The following is a 15,130-nucleotide window of genomic DNA, read 5'->3' as shown; positions in this document are numbered from 1 at the left end:
TGAGATCTAATTATCTTCAGCTAACCAGGCCAGCAGGGAGCTGGGGAAACCACAGGTGCCTTGTGATATGGCAACAGCTGATGTGCTGGGCTGGGGCTTGGGAGCACCAGGAGACTTCCTGGGTTCTGTCTGAACATAAAAGCAAAACATGGAAAGCCTGAAACAGAGGAATGACAAACTAGGGGTGTTTTTGTGGCCGGTGACATGTAAGTGTGCAAACACCCTGCCTTTTCCTCTGGGTGGTGGCTGTGGCTGACACAGGTGGGTGGCTGCACACCTTGACCATTGTCCCTCTGCACAGAAATCAGATCTGAAGCTTTTAAATATATATATATATATCTATATATATATATCTATCTTTATTTTCCTTCTGCTGATTTCCTTCACTGAAGACCTGCTCACCTGCAGAGAAAGAGATGGGGGGACATGTCCCAAGCAGGCTTGTAAAACGTCAAGGTCAAAAGAGACCAAGAGGGAAGTGCTGGGGAGGTGCTCTCAGTTCACAGGAATCTAAAGTGAGGGAGCAGCACCCCGCTCCTGGAGCTGCGAGCGTCTCCCCGCCAGCCCAGCAAGGAGCCGTGAATCACTCACACCGGAACGCTGCTGCCTGCCGGGCCCCCGAGGCCGCGCCTGCAGCTCTGCAGCTCCCTGCGGAGCCCGGCAGGGGCTTCTCCTCGCGGGGAGCCCGCCCGGGGAGCGGCAGCGAGGGCCGGGACCCCCGAGAACTCCCCGGAACCGGCCGTGACCCCCGGGGGGCCGGGCGGGGCTCGGCGCGCGCTCCCGCCGCGCTGTTCCCGCTGCGTTTTGGCGGGAGCGGCCGCGCGGAGCCTGAGGGGCCCGTCCTGAGCCCCGCCCGACCCCCCATCCCTGCCGCGTCCCGCCGGCTCCCGCATCCCCTCCGTGCCCGCCGCGTCTCCTTCAGGGGCCTCAGCGCCTGGCACGGTCCCTCCCATCCCCTCAGGACCCCGCTACATTCCCCTCTGCCCCTCCCTTGCCGCAGCACGAGCCTGGCTCCCCCAGCCCCCCACGTTCCATTCACTCTTCCCTGTCCCCTCAGTACCCAGTTGTGCCAGCCCAGCCCCTCAGGTGCTGTTAGATCCCTCCTGCCCCCTCAGGGCCGACCTGGACCCCACCATTCCCTCAGGCCCCACTAGACCCCCCACCCTGTCTTCTGAGGGTGGCACTAAGTCCTCTCAGACCCTCAGGTCCTGATCTGGGTCCCCAAACCCCCTCAGGGTCCCACTAAATCCTTTCCATCCCCTCAGCACCCGACCGGGTCCTTGTATTCCCTCAAGTCCTAAACCCCGGCTCCGTGCTGGAGGACCCTTCCATCAGAAGAAAGCCCCGAGGCGGCGGCAGCCTCGGCCCGGGCGCCATGTTCTACGTGCACTTGCTGGTCAACAAGCGCGGGCCCTTGGCCAAGATATGGCTCGCTGCCCACTGGGAGAAGAAGCTCACCAAAGCTCATATATTTGAGTGCAATTTAGAGACGACCATCGAAAAGATCATGTCTCCAAAGGTATGCTGTTAAATGAGGAGGGGCCTCCTGCTAAGTTCTGAGGTAGCGGTGTGTATCTCCTACAGGGGATGGGGCTGTTGCTGTTGTTGAGGCTGACTTAGGACAAACCTGTGGCTATTTCCAAACCAATGTGAGGTAAACTCCTGCTCTGATTTTATTCAGTTCTCACTCGGGTAAAACCTCCGTCCTGTTACATGACAGTACTATAAATATTTTACTTACTATTTTACTCCTGGAGATCTGTGGCATACATTGATGTACAGCTTTTGCTGATCTTGTAATAAATAACTTTTGCCATACTGTAGCCATCCTTCTCCTGTCAGTGGACTTCTTCCAGGCCTCCCATCATAAGCTGTTAAATATATAATTAAGCATATGCAGTTCTTAGGAGAGACTCTGTGTGAGAGGCTGAGGTCCCCTGTGTATCAGGGAAGGTGTGACTCAAGCAAGCACAGATGCAGGCACTGAGTACCCATGACTCAGTCCTTGGCCTCCCCGTTGCAACTGCTTCCGCGGGAACAGTGAGGAACACTTTGCACTGTCACTAATCAATGGTGCAGGCAATCCAAGGCTTCCAGCTGGTGCAAGCAGGGGGTTTTATTTTCTCCATTAAAATACCTGCTTGATATTTGATAGTCTGAATTTCACTGCCTGTCTTGCAGGGGTTATGATTAATAATGTTGGTAAAGTTATCTTGATATTATTTGGAATTGTTTTCCAAGAGGTGCTAATGAAGTACTCTCTACTTTTCCTTTGCATGCTGTCCTGTTTAGCATCAGCAAGACCACCCTGAGGTTGCTTGGTGCAGGAAGAATTTGCATAGATAAGGGCACAGTTATGGCCTTTATTTGCATAAATAAGGGCATAGCTGTTATAGTGCCTGCTCACTTAAATACCTGAACTGTCGAAGGCTAGGATATGTGCAGCTACCTTCTCTTCCAGGATGTCTCACACTGTTGGCAGGCAGCTGAAATGTTTTAGATACAGTAAGAGCATCAGGTCAGGACTTGTCCTTCAGCGTGGCAACATTTAGGAACAGAAGCAACATGGAAGTTCATGGCTCTGGGAATTAATTTCTGTTCACACTGCTCTACATCAGTACAAAGCCCTGCTGCATTTTGTAGAGCTCTGTACTGGTGTATTTTAGAACTCTGTTACTGTAATATTTTAATTTTGATTTTTTTTTTTTGCCAACGATACTAACTCCTAAACAACTTTTTAAATCCTCAAAGTTTACAATAGCTCTGCGAACCTCTGGGCACTTACTCCTTGGAGTAGTGAGGATTTACCACAGGAAAGCAAAGTACCTCTTGGCAGACTGTACTGAAGCTCTGACAAAGATGAAGACAGCTTTTCGCCCGGGTATGTACAGAATTCTGCTTTTTTCCCTCCCTGTCCTCCACACTTCTCATTGTAAAAGTAAATTTTGGGTATTTCTATTAAATACACATTATTGATCCTAAAGGAAATGGAATTTATTGGTGCCTGTGTTTAGTCTGGCTTAATTTAATGCCATTTCAGGCCTTTGACTCCTTCCAAAGAAGAAGTATCTTAAGTGGTGGCATGAGAGAAGCTTGAATTCAGCCTCCATTGCTAGATAATTCATTTTAATATCTGATGACACCAACAACATGTCTAGCATTGTGTTGGTGCCAGATCTGACAGTGTGTGTTGAGCTGTAGCCATGTAGCCGATGAGAAGGGGGGAGAGATGACAGGATCCTTTCCAAGGGGCTGCACATTTGTTGTACTTCAGCACCAATCGGGGAGGCACTGCTGTCTAAAACAAGGCGCAGAATGGGACACCAGCACCCCTTGCCAGCCTTAATGTGCTTTGTGACCTGGTCTTTTTGCAGAGTAGTGAGTACATACTTTACCATAATCTCAAGGATGTGATTGTAATTAGTTAGTTCCGATTTGTAAACATTTGGAAATCTCTAGAAGAAACACTTCAGATAAGTACAGTGCACTATCTACTTTTAATAGATACTACAGTAGCTTAGAGAGGACTGCACAAGAACGAGAGGCAACGGTCACAACTGCAGCAAGGGAGACTCCAACTAGATAGAAAGGGAGGAAAAAATTCTCTGAACTGCAGAAACAGCCTGTCCAGGGATGCTGTGGAAACTCCATCAGCAGAAACAGAAGTGATCGGGCTTAGAAATTAATCCTGTTTGGAGCAAAAGGTTGGACTAGATGACCTTCAGAAATCCCTTCTCACCCCAGTCGTTCCAGGATTCTCTGATTACCAAGTAGTTGCAGTCTCACTTCATAATTATTTGATGCTGGCAAATGGTGTGATCCAGACACTGCAGAGGGAAGGAAAAGGCAATAATTCATCTGGAGAGGAGTGAGAGACTCCAGGCTAGATGTCAGCTACAAAAACCTTTCAGGGACTTAAAGTAGCTGCTCATAAACCCCATGTATTTACAGTATTTCAGGTCCTGCAGAAGCACTCTCTTGTATGTGTCTGTAAAATTATGGCTGTTCAACTACATGTAAATTAAGGATTTAAATTCCAATTTGGAATCCTGTTGACAAAGTGACAGAGCTTCACCTTTTTGTTATTTAGGATTGCAGCAGACCTTCCTGAGAGGTTTATGGCCTCATATCTACTTGGAAGAACATTACTTTTCTTGTATTCCTGCTTACTTTGTTATGCTGTCTGTTTCTTTTAGGACTTGTTGACCTTCCACAAGAAATCTCTGAAGCTGCTTATCAGTCCATCACATTACCTGAAGAATTTCATGACTTTGAAACACCACTACCTGATTTAAAGTAAATACTTCCCTAGTATTTTAGTATTTGTAGAAGCAAAATACATCTTTGCCATTATCTGACCAAGACTAGGGGGGAATTGTTTTGTTTGATAACTTAATTCTCCTAAATCCTGAGTCAGCTTTGCAGGGCTACAGTCACAGGAACTGTTTTTGTGGAGTTCCTCCAAGTCTGTTTCATCAATAGACCTTTTCAATGAGATCATGTATTGAATGTGGAGTTGAGGATTTTCTCATTTCAAGTTGTCTGAGGACACAGGAGACTGTGCAGGAGCTTTGCAGCTGCCTCCTTGCTTGGAGGTGTAAGTTTAAAAGAACATATAGCACCTGTTTTCCATATGCTTACTTTTAGCTTTTAGAGGAAATTAAAAGCAGGAAATTTTATCAATAAAAACTTAAATGGCCTGAGTGTGAACAGCTTTGGGAAACAGTTGTTCTCTCTTCACAGAAGTGAGGATTGGCCAGGATACTTTCAGTGCCACAGAGAACAGAAGCTGTCTTTTGGGTTTTTATGATAAAGCATCAGGATTAAAGACTGTTTAGAAACATGTTTTAAAATTCCAGCTAAACGGTCAGTGGGTTTCAGTTCACCCTATATATTGTATAATGTTTTTTTTCATCAGTGCCATTGATGTTGCTGAGCATTTTGCCTTGAATCAGAGCAGAGCTGAAGACATCACACTAGCAGAGGATTATGAAAGCAATATACTTCTCTGTGATAGAAACTTTGGTGAGAGAAGTTGAGAAATTAGAAATTTTCTATAAGGAATGGTGTGTTTTCTGCAACATTTTGTACAGTCAGAGCCCTTTCCTCATGTGAACAAGCTATTATCAAAAGTGCTTTGCTTCATACTTGTGTTGATTGGCCTGTCATTCTGTCTTGTGTTTAAATTTTCACGTATGTACTTTGCTTAAGGAATATGATATCGAGACTGAGAACCAAAGCCAACAGTTTCTGCTTTTGTACTGATTTAGCTAAAATTGTGTCTTGTTTATTCCATCTGAGATGTGGAATATCTTAGAATAATTTAAAAATTATTTGAAAAACTAGGAAATGGATAAATATGCATTTAAAAAAATTCATGCAGATGAACTATCAGAAATTCTGTGTTTGTTCAGATGAAAAACCAGAAGCAGAGAGAAAACTGAGCTGCTTCGACACCAGCATCTTCACGAGCAGCAACAGCCTTGGGGGTGATCACAACTCTGGGAGTATGAATGGGGACAAGTCTGCACTGCCTGAGGACACCCTGAGTTTTGAGCACGACTGTTTTGGAGATGAGGAAGATGCTGCAGATATGATTGGTAGGGTTTGCCACAGAAAACAGGATTAGTTTCTTTCCAAATATTTGTATTTTCACAGGAAAACAAACAGGACAGCATGAAAGCGATTGTTTTCAAACATAAATTCCAGATGTTTTGTTGTTTTCATACTTCCTTCTACTTCCTACTTGTCACTAAATCTATGATCACTTAGATGTTGCCAAGTAAATTTGTATTAAAGAAGATAATTCCATTTTTTTTTAGAACTGAAGGCATCCAATTTATACTTAATATTTAACAATTTAATTTATAATTTGAAAGGCAACATGCTGCAGCCTTTTAATCTTCATTGTTGTAGCAACAAAAGCAACAAAGTAGCTTCTACATCTCTGTGTTTTACAGTACTTAGAGATTTATACCTTTTAAACAAAACAAAATATCATACTTTTCAGACTAGGGTTCTTCTTTTTGTACTGTTGAGGTCAGGCGTGTCACTGGCAGCCATCTGCAGGAGCTGAGCTTCTTTGTTTGCACAGAATTAATCTTAAATAAGTCACTCTGGGCTGCATCAGGCTATTTCATGACTACTCAGGCTTAGGGTGATTAAAATGATGCATTTTGTGTTTAAGAAATCCTGTTGAGGGACGAGCCGAATGGCCTGGAGAGAGACATTCTTGACCTGGAGGAACAACATCATTTGCCACAGGAGCTGCCAGAGAAGAGCACAGCCAGTGAGTCTACCCTGCTGCTCCAGCCCAACACGGACCCTCTGGGTCTGCACTGACACCTCAAGTTACTCACAGTCAGCTTTGTAGGCTATCCCATAACTTTTCCCTTTGCTCATGTGTCTCTTGTGTTTTCCCAATACTCTTCATCCACAATTTTATGTATAATATCATTTGACTTAAGGACTCCAGATTTGTAACTTGACATTGCTTAGGAACACTTGCCTATGACATCCCCTTGGATGTGCTATTGATCCACCCCACTGCTCCCACAGTCTGAGACCACTTTTGTAAAGGAAGGGAAACTGAATAAGAGCATGCTTTGACTGTGAGCATCACCAACAGCATTTCAGTGACAAATGACATGTTAGTAGTTCCTAAAGGTGTTGTTAGTCTTCTTTTGGTTTGATACCAATGAAATTATTTTTTTAAACGTGTTTCTGGATTATTTTTTTCAATACCTTAAACCCTTATACCCCTTCACTCTGTTACTTTCCAACTGAGTAATCTGGATCAGTTTCAAGGGGAAAACAGCAGCACATGCCCCTCCTCAAACTAGTCCTGGTACTTCTGCATTGACAGAAATGTCCACAGTGCCATGCTGTTCCCTGGAAGTGGAAGCACATGTACTGAAACTAAAGACTTTCCCCATTAAACACTTTTTGTCAGGTGGGTTTCTTCCAGATCAGCTCTTCAGTCCATCCCACCACCTGCCCAGACAGGTTCTGGTGTCAGCAGGGGGAAGTGTGCAGTGCAGAACGTGAGTTACTGCTGGTTATTGTGAGATACAGACAAAAGAGTGTTCTAATTCTGGTATTTTTTGTCTGATCTCCATGTCCTGAGATTGAGGCATTATTCCATCTTGAAAACTTTTTTTTTTTTTTAATTTTTTTTTTAATTTGGGTTATTTGCTGGGTTTTCTTACAGTTAAGTCCAATTGTGCAGACACCAGCATTAAGGAAGTCAGTCATCTAACAAACAAGACAATGCTGTTCCCGAGGGAAGAAGAAGGATTTGTGCTTGAGCCTGTTGATGATACAGGTCAGAACTTGATCAGTTTCTTGCTGAATGTTTGTGTTAACTAGGTTTGTTTTTCTTCTTGTTAGTGAAAATATTTGCAGAGCAGATTATTCTCACTTCAGGTTTTATCTGCTCCTGCTGTCAAGTGTTCTATTTTCTGGTAACAAAAATACAAAACTAGTACTGAGTTATTTATCTGATCTGCCCAAGTCCCTGCTCACAGTTTCTTCCATGTACCAAATCAAGATTTTTTTGCTCTCCAGTTCTAGCAGCACAAGCCTGGCCTGTTCATGAGTGTTACTGACATTTCAGATTAAGAACTTTTGTTGCTGGTGTCACATCAGTTATTTTTATGTGTAAAATCACAATCTTAAAACTTTCAGTCCTTGGTAAAATTTTGGTTTGTTAACTTTAACTTGAATAAGACCCAAAAATAAAAATGTTTCATTTCTTCTGTGGGTAAATCTAAATGTCACCTATCATGTTGGTGGCTGTTAGCAAGTAAGTTCATGTTGACACTTATTTAGAATACTGGAATTTTCCAGCCTGCCAAAATAATATTCCGGAAGTTATGGCAATATAACCAATCCATGCCTCTCTTTTGTGTTTACTATGTACATCTTAATTAAATTGCTAAAGAATTAAACTGACAGAGATATTAATTATTAGGTAATGAAACATGTTGAGTACATCAGCAGTTCTTGGAACAATTAACTTCCTGATGGATTAAAGATAGCTTCAGTCTTGTTGATGTATCATGTGTTCTCATTAAGCCCTCAAGTTCCTGGTTCTTTAGTACAATAGTCATATGTCTTCTGTAATCAAACATACCTGAGTTTCCTGTGCAAGAATACTATGAGTAGACTTTATAAAAACTTTTGAAGAATGGCCCATGCACTTGAACTTTGAATTTCAAGCCTGGGCAGGGTTTCAGGAGGTCAGCAGCCTGCCCCTTTGATTCACCCTGCTTTTTGGTGCCCAAGTGTTCTGTGAATAGACCTTATTATTTGTTTGTTTGTTTATTTAATACTTGCTCTATGTAGGTGTCACCCAGAGGAAAAAAAAGAAAAGAAAGAGGAAGTTGCTTGTGGATGTAGAGAAGGAACTTAGCTGCAAAGCTATATACAACCAACTGAACAACTGCACAGACATCCTTGCTACATTGGACCTTGCACCCCCAACAAAAAAAACCATGATGTGGAAGAAGTCAGGAGGTGTGGATAAACTTCTGGCCCACGCAGCGCAGCCTGTGGTTCATGCCAAGCTGCAAATGGTAAAGATCCATTCCTTGTTGGTTCATGTGCCACTGTAGAGAGTGTGGGAGGGCTGCATATCCAGGAGCCAACTGTGAGAGATCTTGCAGACCTGGTTTTATGTGAACTTCTGGCAAGTTGGGGGTGCTCAGCATCACTGACAGTGCTGCTCTGAAGTACAGTTTGGTTGGTGACCTGGGGATCAGCTGGAGACCTGGGGATTATTTGCATACTCACCATTAACTGCTTTATCAGAAACACCAACTGTAGAGCTTATGGCTTTAATCTCCAACTACAAGTAAAAAAAGACAAAGAAACCTGAGAGCTGATGTTCCATCACGTACTGGCACCTCTCTTGATTGTACATTAATACACTTTTTAAAAATTTCTGTCTATTTCGTCCCTATTTTCAACCTTGTTTTATTATTTTCTGGTGTATTTCTGCACTGTCATCACTACAAGGCCACATCTTTCTTCTGCATTTACTCTAAAGGTACATAAAGCTGAAACATTATTATGATATTGTTAATGGCTTTGGAAAGATGGAATGCCAATTTCTTTTGTACTTCCCCAATTGGAGCTGAAGCTTCCAGCTGGAGAGCAGGCAGGAGCCTGCCTTTAGAGGGCAAGGAGGCTCCTGATCACTCTGTCACCTTGGCTGGTTCAGGGTGGGCTCCTGCAGCTGTGAACCTTGCTGCTCTTTTTGCCCAGGAAAGATGTATTGTTTCCTAGAAACAAGATCTGCCAAAGCCTCTCATGTATCTGATGGATCTGACAGATCAAGGAGCTGTAAGTTCAGAGCTGGTGATGAGATAAGGAGATCAAGGTGTGTACAAGGTGCTAAGATGCTCCGCGGTGTGTGTGGCTCAGGGAGCCGAGAGGCCGGGCTGCAGGAGCCAGCTGGGCTGCTTCTCTGCAGCAGCTCAGCTTCACCACTCAGAGCCGAGGTGCAGAACTGCAACTTGCTCTTCACGGGGATGAAAAACACTGACACAGCAGTTCATGGGGAGAGAAACTCTCACAGATAACTCCAGATGTTCCTTTCTTTCATCCCTCCTTACTCCTACTTACTCCTTACTTCAACCCATCCTTTCATTACTTCAAGAAAAAAATCTAAGCTGCTCCTAAGACGTTTCTTCATGGAGTTCTCTGCCAAAGTTGAAGCTGCAGAAGGAAATTACTTAAAAAAAAAAAAAGCAGTTTTTTTGAACCACCTAATTCAAATCTCTAAATTCCAGGTTGTTGTAATTAATATTCAAGTCATGTTCATACCTCTGTGTTGATGTTTGCAAATAATCTGATGTTTTATTCTGAAAGCAAACAAAAATAATTGTTTTCAGTTGTTTGCAAAATGCTTCAAGAGTAACGGATCGGAGATGGGAGGGAATGGGATGCAGGAGGAGCCTGAAATTGAAGAAACAAGAAATGAGCAAGATACCACAGGTGAAATTTTAATTCTGTTCTTGCAGAACTACCTATTATAAAATACTTTCAGCCTTACATAAGGTTTGAGAGACATGTGGATGGTATTTGTGTGCAGTGTTCTACAAATTATAGGCCACTGAAGTTAAATGTTAAGGAAATTGGCTGCTGATTTTTTAAAAAGTTTTTTACTCTTACAAGTACTTTGCTGTTCTTTTGTTCCTTAGATCAGAAATGAAATGCAAGTCCTGTTCTTCCCTGTGGTATGCCACAAGGAGGGATTTTTGGTTTCACCTTTGATTTCTCTATATGTCTACAAAACTCCAGATTTACTTTTTTTTTTCCTAATAAAAAAAAGCTTCCCACTTATTCTGAGTTCAGTCAAACCACTCTCCAAATTCCCAAATTCATATGAATAACTTCTATTTGTATCTTGAAGATTGTGTTTTGGTTAATATCAGAGCAGAATAAATGTTCCATTTTAGATGTCCTGAGAAGGTGCTGGATCTGCTTTCACTCCTTTGCTCTGCTAGAAGTACAATCCCAATGGCTGCCCCAGAGGTTAATCAACAAAACCACCTCCTGCAAGTCCTTAAAGGTCAATTTTTAGGAAAGGAAAAACTCTCTTGGAAGGTTCTTCTTCTCCAGTGGTCCTACTGGAAATTATATTTATTCAATGTTTACTCACTGGCTCATAGTCTCAAGGATTGCTAGAGTGTGATTTTTCTCTTTCAGTGTTTTTTTCAAGGACAGCAATTCACAGCAATTTCGTCTTAAACCTTGTTTTTCTTATTAACACAGAGATGCTGATAGAAGAGCCAAGTTCCCTGCAAGAGGCAGCTCATTCTGAGACTGAGATTAAAGATAGAAATGATTCGTTTATGTTGACATCACAGAATAAAAGAAATGAAGCTGATGACAACTGTGGTGCAACTCTAGTGAGCAGTTTCCATAGTTTTAGAGACTTAATTGGTTTTTTGTTTCATTCTGTGCTAGGGTTCCATATGAAACAATTTTTAAAATGTCAAATATATGTTTGAAAAGGATGCTAGAGTTGAGCAGCTTGTGTCATGGAAGTGTATTTATAGGTACTTGGGAAGATTCTTGCCATGAGTTAAACTATTAATTAAAATGTCTATTAATCAGTATAGATTACAGTCTAATCACTAAGTATAAAGGGAACCCTAATATGAAATATGGCCTTTTTGTACTGAAGAGATAATTTTTATCCTTTATAAAGATGATTTTTATCTTTTGTGTCTCAAATTGAGGAGATACTAAAGAAGTAACAAATTATCTATTTCTGCCATGTTTATTTAGGGTAACATCCAAGGGGGTTCTTTGGAGAACATGAGGCTCATTAAAGTTGAAAAAGAATGACAAAATTGTATGTAACAGCAGCAGAAAATGTAGGGTCTGTGTCTGTGCCCCTTGGTGTGGATTCAGCTGTAGGATAAATACCATGGCAAGGTCCTTCCTGAGCAGAGATGTGGTAGAAATAGCAGTTATGAAATCAATTTGGAAAACGTTGATGGCAATAAATTATTTGAGCAGGCTTAGGTAACTGAGAAGTGCATTGGATACATGAATCACAATGCCTGTTAATCCCCTTTCCTGCTCCAACAGGAAGGAGCAGCTTTCTCAGAGAGCTCCTCCCTGGCCACCCACTCCCTGGGCCCAGCAGCTGAACCCCAGCATGCAGAGTCAGCCAAGGAACAGGTACCCGAAGCTGACACCTCCAGCTTAGTCCAGAGATTCTGTCTCAGAAATGTTAAAGGCTCTTTTGCCAGTCAAGAACTTTGTATCTCGGTAATCGGGGATATGTTTATTCCAGTGCTCAACAGTCTGTGAGGGAGACAGCTCCTTCCAGCCTGTGCTTCCCATCAGAAGGGAAGTTTCTCAACTTACTGGCCATGGGAATACTCCAACACTCTGATACAAGGGCAGTATTCTCTTGTCGATTTCAGAGGTTAAGCCCCAAATTAAAAGCCAAATTTTTGACCATCATTTTTGGTCCTTGACAAGTACAAACACTGTCAGAATCTCAGTTGTGCAGAACAGTTTTGTAAAGCTGCCTCCCAAGGCTCACTGGGGCCACTTCCATTGAACCCCACACCTTCGTGCACCTGATCTGTCCCTTTGTAGCAGAAAAAACAGTTAACTTTCTTTTCTCTGCTTCACAAAGCCTCCATGGACCTATGACCATGGAGGTGTCATAGGTCCCTGATATACCAAGGATGGCCTTCAAAGTGCCCAGCTCCAGCTGGATTTTCAGTTAGCCTAGAACTCTTGTCCTTTTTCTCATCATGGTGTGTTAGGTTTTACCCATGGTGTCTAACCTTCTGTTCTGTTTCCTCTCAAGGAGCTAACAAGGAATGGGAAAGACTGTGAAGAAACAAGAAGCAAAAGAACTCTTCAGTTATTAAAAACTTTACAGGTACCAGAGCTGGGTTTTGTATCCAGGTGCCAAAGCCAGGGGTTGCTTTCAGTTGGACCATGTGGGAAAATCTCCTGCTTAGACTGTTGTTTTTGTTGCTGCCTCTCACATGCAGTGTGTACCTGTTTCACAGTTATTAAAAATTATTTATCTGTATATATTAATTTAGTTGTTTATATATTTATGTTTATGCTATACGTATATATAAATAAATTTATATTTATATAATATATATGTTGTACAATTTATATATTATATAATATATACTCATATACAATTTTAAAAGCATAAAAATGTATTTAATATAGAAAAGTATAAAACATATTTATGTACATTTTATATATTATATGAATTTATAATTTCTAGAATATTTGATATCATATAAAACATGGATATATTTCCGTATTTAAGTATGTATTTGTATTATTTATGTAATAACATGATTATTAGCAAAATATAGAATGGTAACTAAGATAATTTAAATATGTTCTTATTATTAAAACTGAGTGTTTGTGTAGGAAACCAGGATTCTGAGAGCCTGACATGGTGTCCTCTCCCACAGCTGCTGGAATCACTAGAATCTTCTGTCTTTGCTGAAATGCTAAGCCCTTGTTGTCTTCACAGCCTGCTTGGTATTTTTTAAAAAATCATTTTATGGGAGCATATTTCAAAGGTTCTGTGCAACACCCACAAGGAAATGCTGACCCAGAAGTGCAGCCATTAAAAACCAAGCAGTGGTGACACTCAGCCAGCTGGGACTGACATGGCCTGTGACAGAGCTGGGACCTGGTACCCAAAGAACAGGCTCCACGATGGTTTTTATTCTTTTAAATCAGGAGAGCCATTAGGGATGTGCTTTGTCACATGCCTGTTTCACACCTGCATTGAACCCCCTGGACCTGTGGGCACGTGTAGATGTTGGGGGCACCTGCAGGAACAAGCAGTGCCATGGCAAGGAAACATTAGGAGCCACTTCTGTACAGATGCCAAGACAAGGCCCTGCTCAAAGTGTTCAAGAACTTTCCCTCCAAGCAGCACTGTCCAGTTGGTGGGACCTGGTTTCACTGAAAGTGATGCCAGCCTGACTGATTTTCCTCTCTCCCTTATGCAGCACCTGAAGAGCTCGGGCGTGAATTCCTTCAGCTTCCAGGAGCTCTGCCGGAGAAGCAGCCGGAAAGAAACAGCAGCCAAGTTTTACATCCTCCTGGTCCTGAAGAAGCAGTTGGTTATTGAGCTTCATCAGAGTGCTCCCTTCACAGACATCACAGCCACCCCAGGCCTCATGTTCAGCACCCAGTGAAATCATGTGGATCAGCTAAAAAGAGAAATCAATCTTATTTTAAATTTTCCAGGAAATGTATTTCCTGGGGGTGAAAAAAAGATTGCAAGTCTTGTCAAGCAGTGGCAGCTGAGCAGAGCTCTCCTTCCTTCAGACCACTGCCAAGTTCAGGTGTGTTACTTCAGTATTGGTCACCAAGGTGTTCACTAGCATGTTTATTTTTTAAATATATGTTTATGTGATGAGTAGTCATTTATTCTGGTAATACTATATAACTGAAATATATCCTATGCATAACAAATTGTGAGAGATATTATGGGAGTCCTTAAAAACCTTCCTCAGAGACCAGCTTTGGAGATTAAATTATTTTAAATAGGGCCTGTGTGTGTTAATTATCTAAAACCATCAATAAAAGAAGTCTGTTAAGCTCTCTTTCTCAGAAGAATTTCTATATGAAGTTCTATATGAAATTACTCCTTTAAAAATGTTCAGTATTTGAGATTTTAAGGAATATTTTTTGAAGATACTGTCTCCAGCCTAGGTTTTGTGTGTTCAGGCAGAGGAAAGTTACACCACCCCTGGAAGAGCCATGTAAGCTTCTGACAGGAATCCTTTCCTAGGAATCCTGCAGGTTTAGATGTCATGGAGCATATTTATTTAAAGACTAAGCCTTTTATTTATGTGTATACCTATTTAAAAATGGATGTTTAACTGAAATATTGTGAGTTCTTTGCTTTTTTTAAGCTAGTTTAGGGTAAGTTTTAAGGCTTTAACTGTCATTTTGTAAAGGCAGTGTTTGTCAGTTGGCTCAAACCTGCGAGGCAGGGATCAGCTGTGTGTGCTCAGCCCTCCAGAGTGTCGTGGGGCTCTGGGGACACTGATGTCTCTTATTAAGAAATCAATAAAAATCACCAGACAATGTTGCCTTTGCTCAGTGAGGTTTGTTCTGAAGGACCAAAACTGGCACCTGCTGAAGCCACCCATTGGGATTGCCCTCTGAGAGTCAGGGGTTTTGGTGCTTTTCTGAAAATTTTGAAGGATGGATGATCCTCCCTCACCTCAGTTGCACCCCTGTGTGTCTGTCCCTGCTAAGGGAGTGTTGATTTATTGCGTGTGCAGGGTTTGGGGAATGTGAGGGATGATTTCCAGGGGTCTCCTCAGAGTAAAAAGGCTTTAAAATGGTGGATGGGCGGGGGTTCAGGCTGGCTGGCCCTGGGGGTCCTTTCAGTTGAGTTTCTTTATTCCAGGTAGGAATATTTGATAAAATAAGCAATCCTTAATCCTTAGTCAAACCCTCTTTGCCATTGAGAAAGTAGTTTTGTGGGTCAAAGGGAGAGAAAAGTGACCCTTTTTGGTAAAAACCTCTCCAGAAAACCTCTCCTGCAGAGACCTGAGGCCAGCGAGTCCCTGCTGGGGGGTCCAGGGGCTGTGCCAGG

At 42.3% G+C, this 15,130-nt stretch overlaps 1 protein-coding gene across 1 annotated transcript; it reads left to right on the top strand.

Annotated features, from left to right (window-relative positions):
* Positions 1 to 1,375: 1,375 nt before the first annotated feature.
* On the top strand, positions 1,376 to 13,721 carry RAD21L1 (RAD21 cohesin complex component like 1). The gene is made up of 13 exons (XM_051633084.1): positions 1,376 to 1,519; positions 2,752 to 2,881; positions 4,197 to 4,296; positions 4,919 to 5,025; positions 5,415 to 5,600; positions 6,188 to 6,289; positions 7,211 to 7,324; positions 8,347 to 8,576; positions 9,897 to 9,999; positions 10,780 to 10,923; positions 11,609 to 11,697; positions 12,341 to 12,415; positions 13,527 to 13,721. Exons 1-13 carry the CDS (start codon positions 1,376 to 1,378, stop codon positions 13,713 to 13,715), a joined length of 1,713 nt encoding a protein of 570 aa, XP_051489044.1. The 3' UTR covers positions 13,716 to 13,721.
* The last annotated feature ends 1,409 nt before the right edge of the window (positions 13,722 to 15,130 follow it).

The sequence above is a fragment of the Apus apus genome, chromosome 15 (assembly GCF_020740795.1).
Source record: "Apus apus isolate bApuApu2 chromosome 15, bApuApu2.pri.cur, whole genome shotgun sequence".
Taxonomy (NCBI): domain Eukaryota; kingdom Metazoa; phylum Chordata; class Aves; order Apodiformes; family Apodidae; genus Apus; species Apus apus.
The sequence above is the reverse complement of the archived record's forward strand: the minus strand, read 5'-3'. Positions and strand labels throughout refer to the sequence as shown.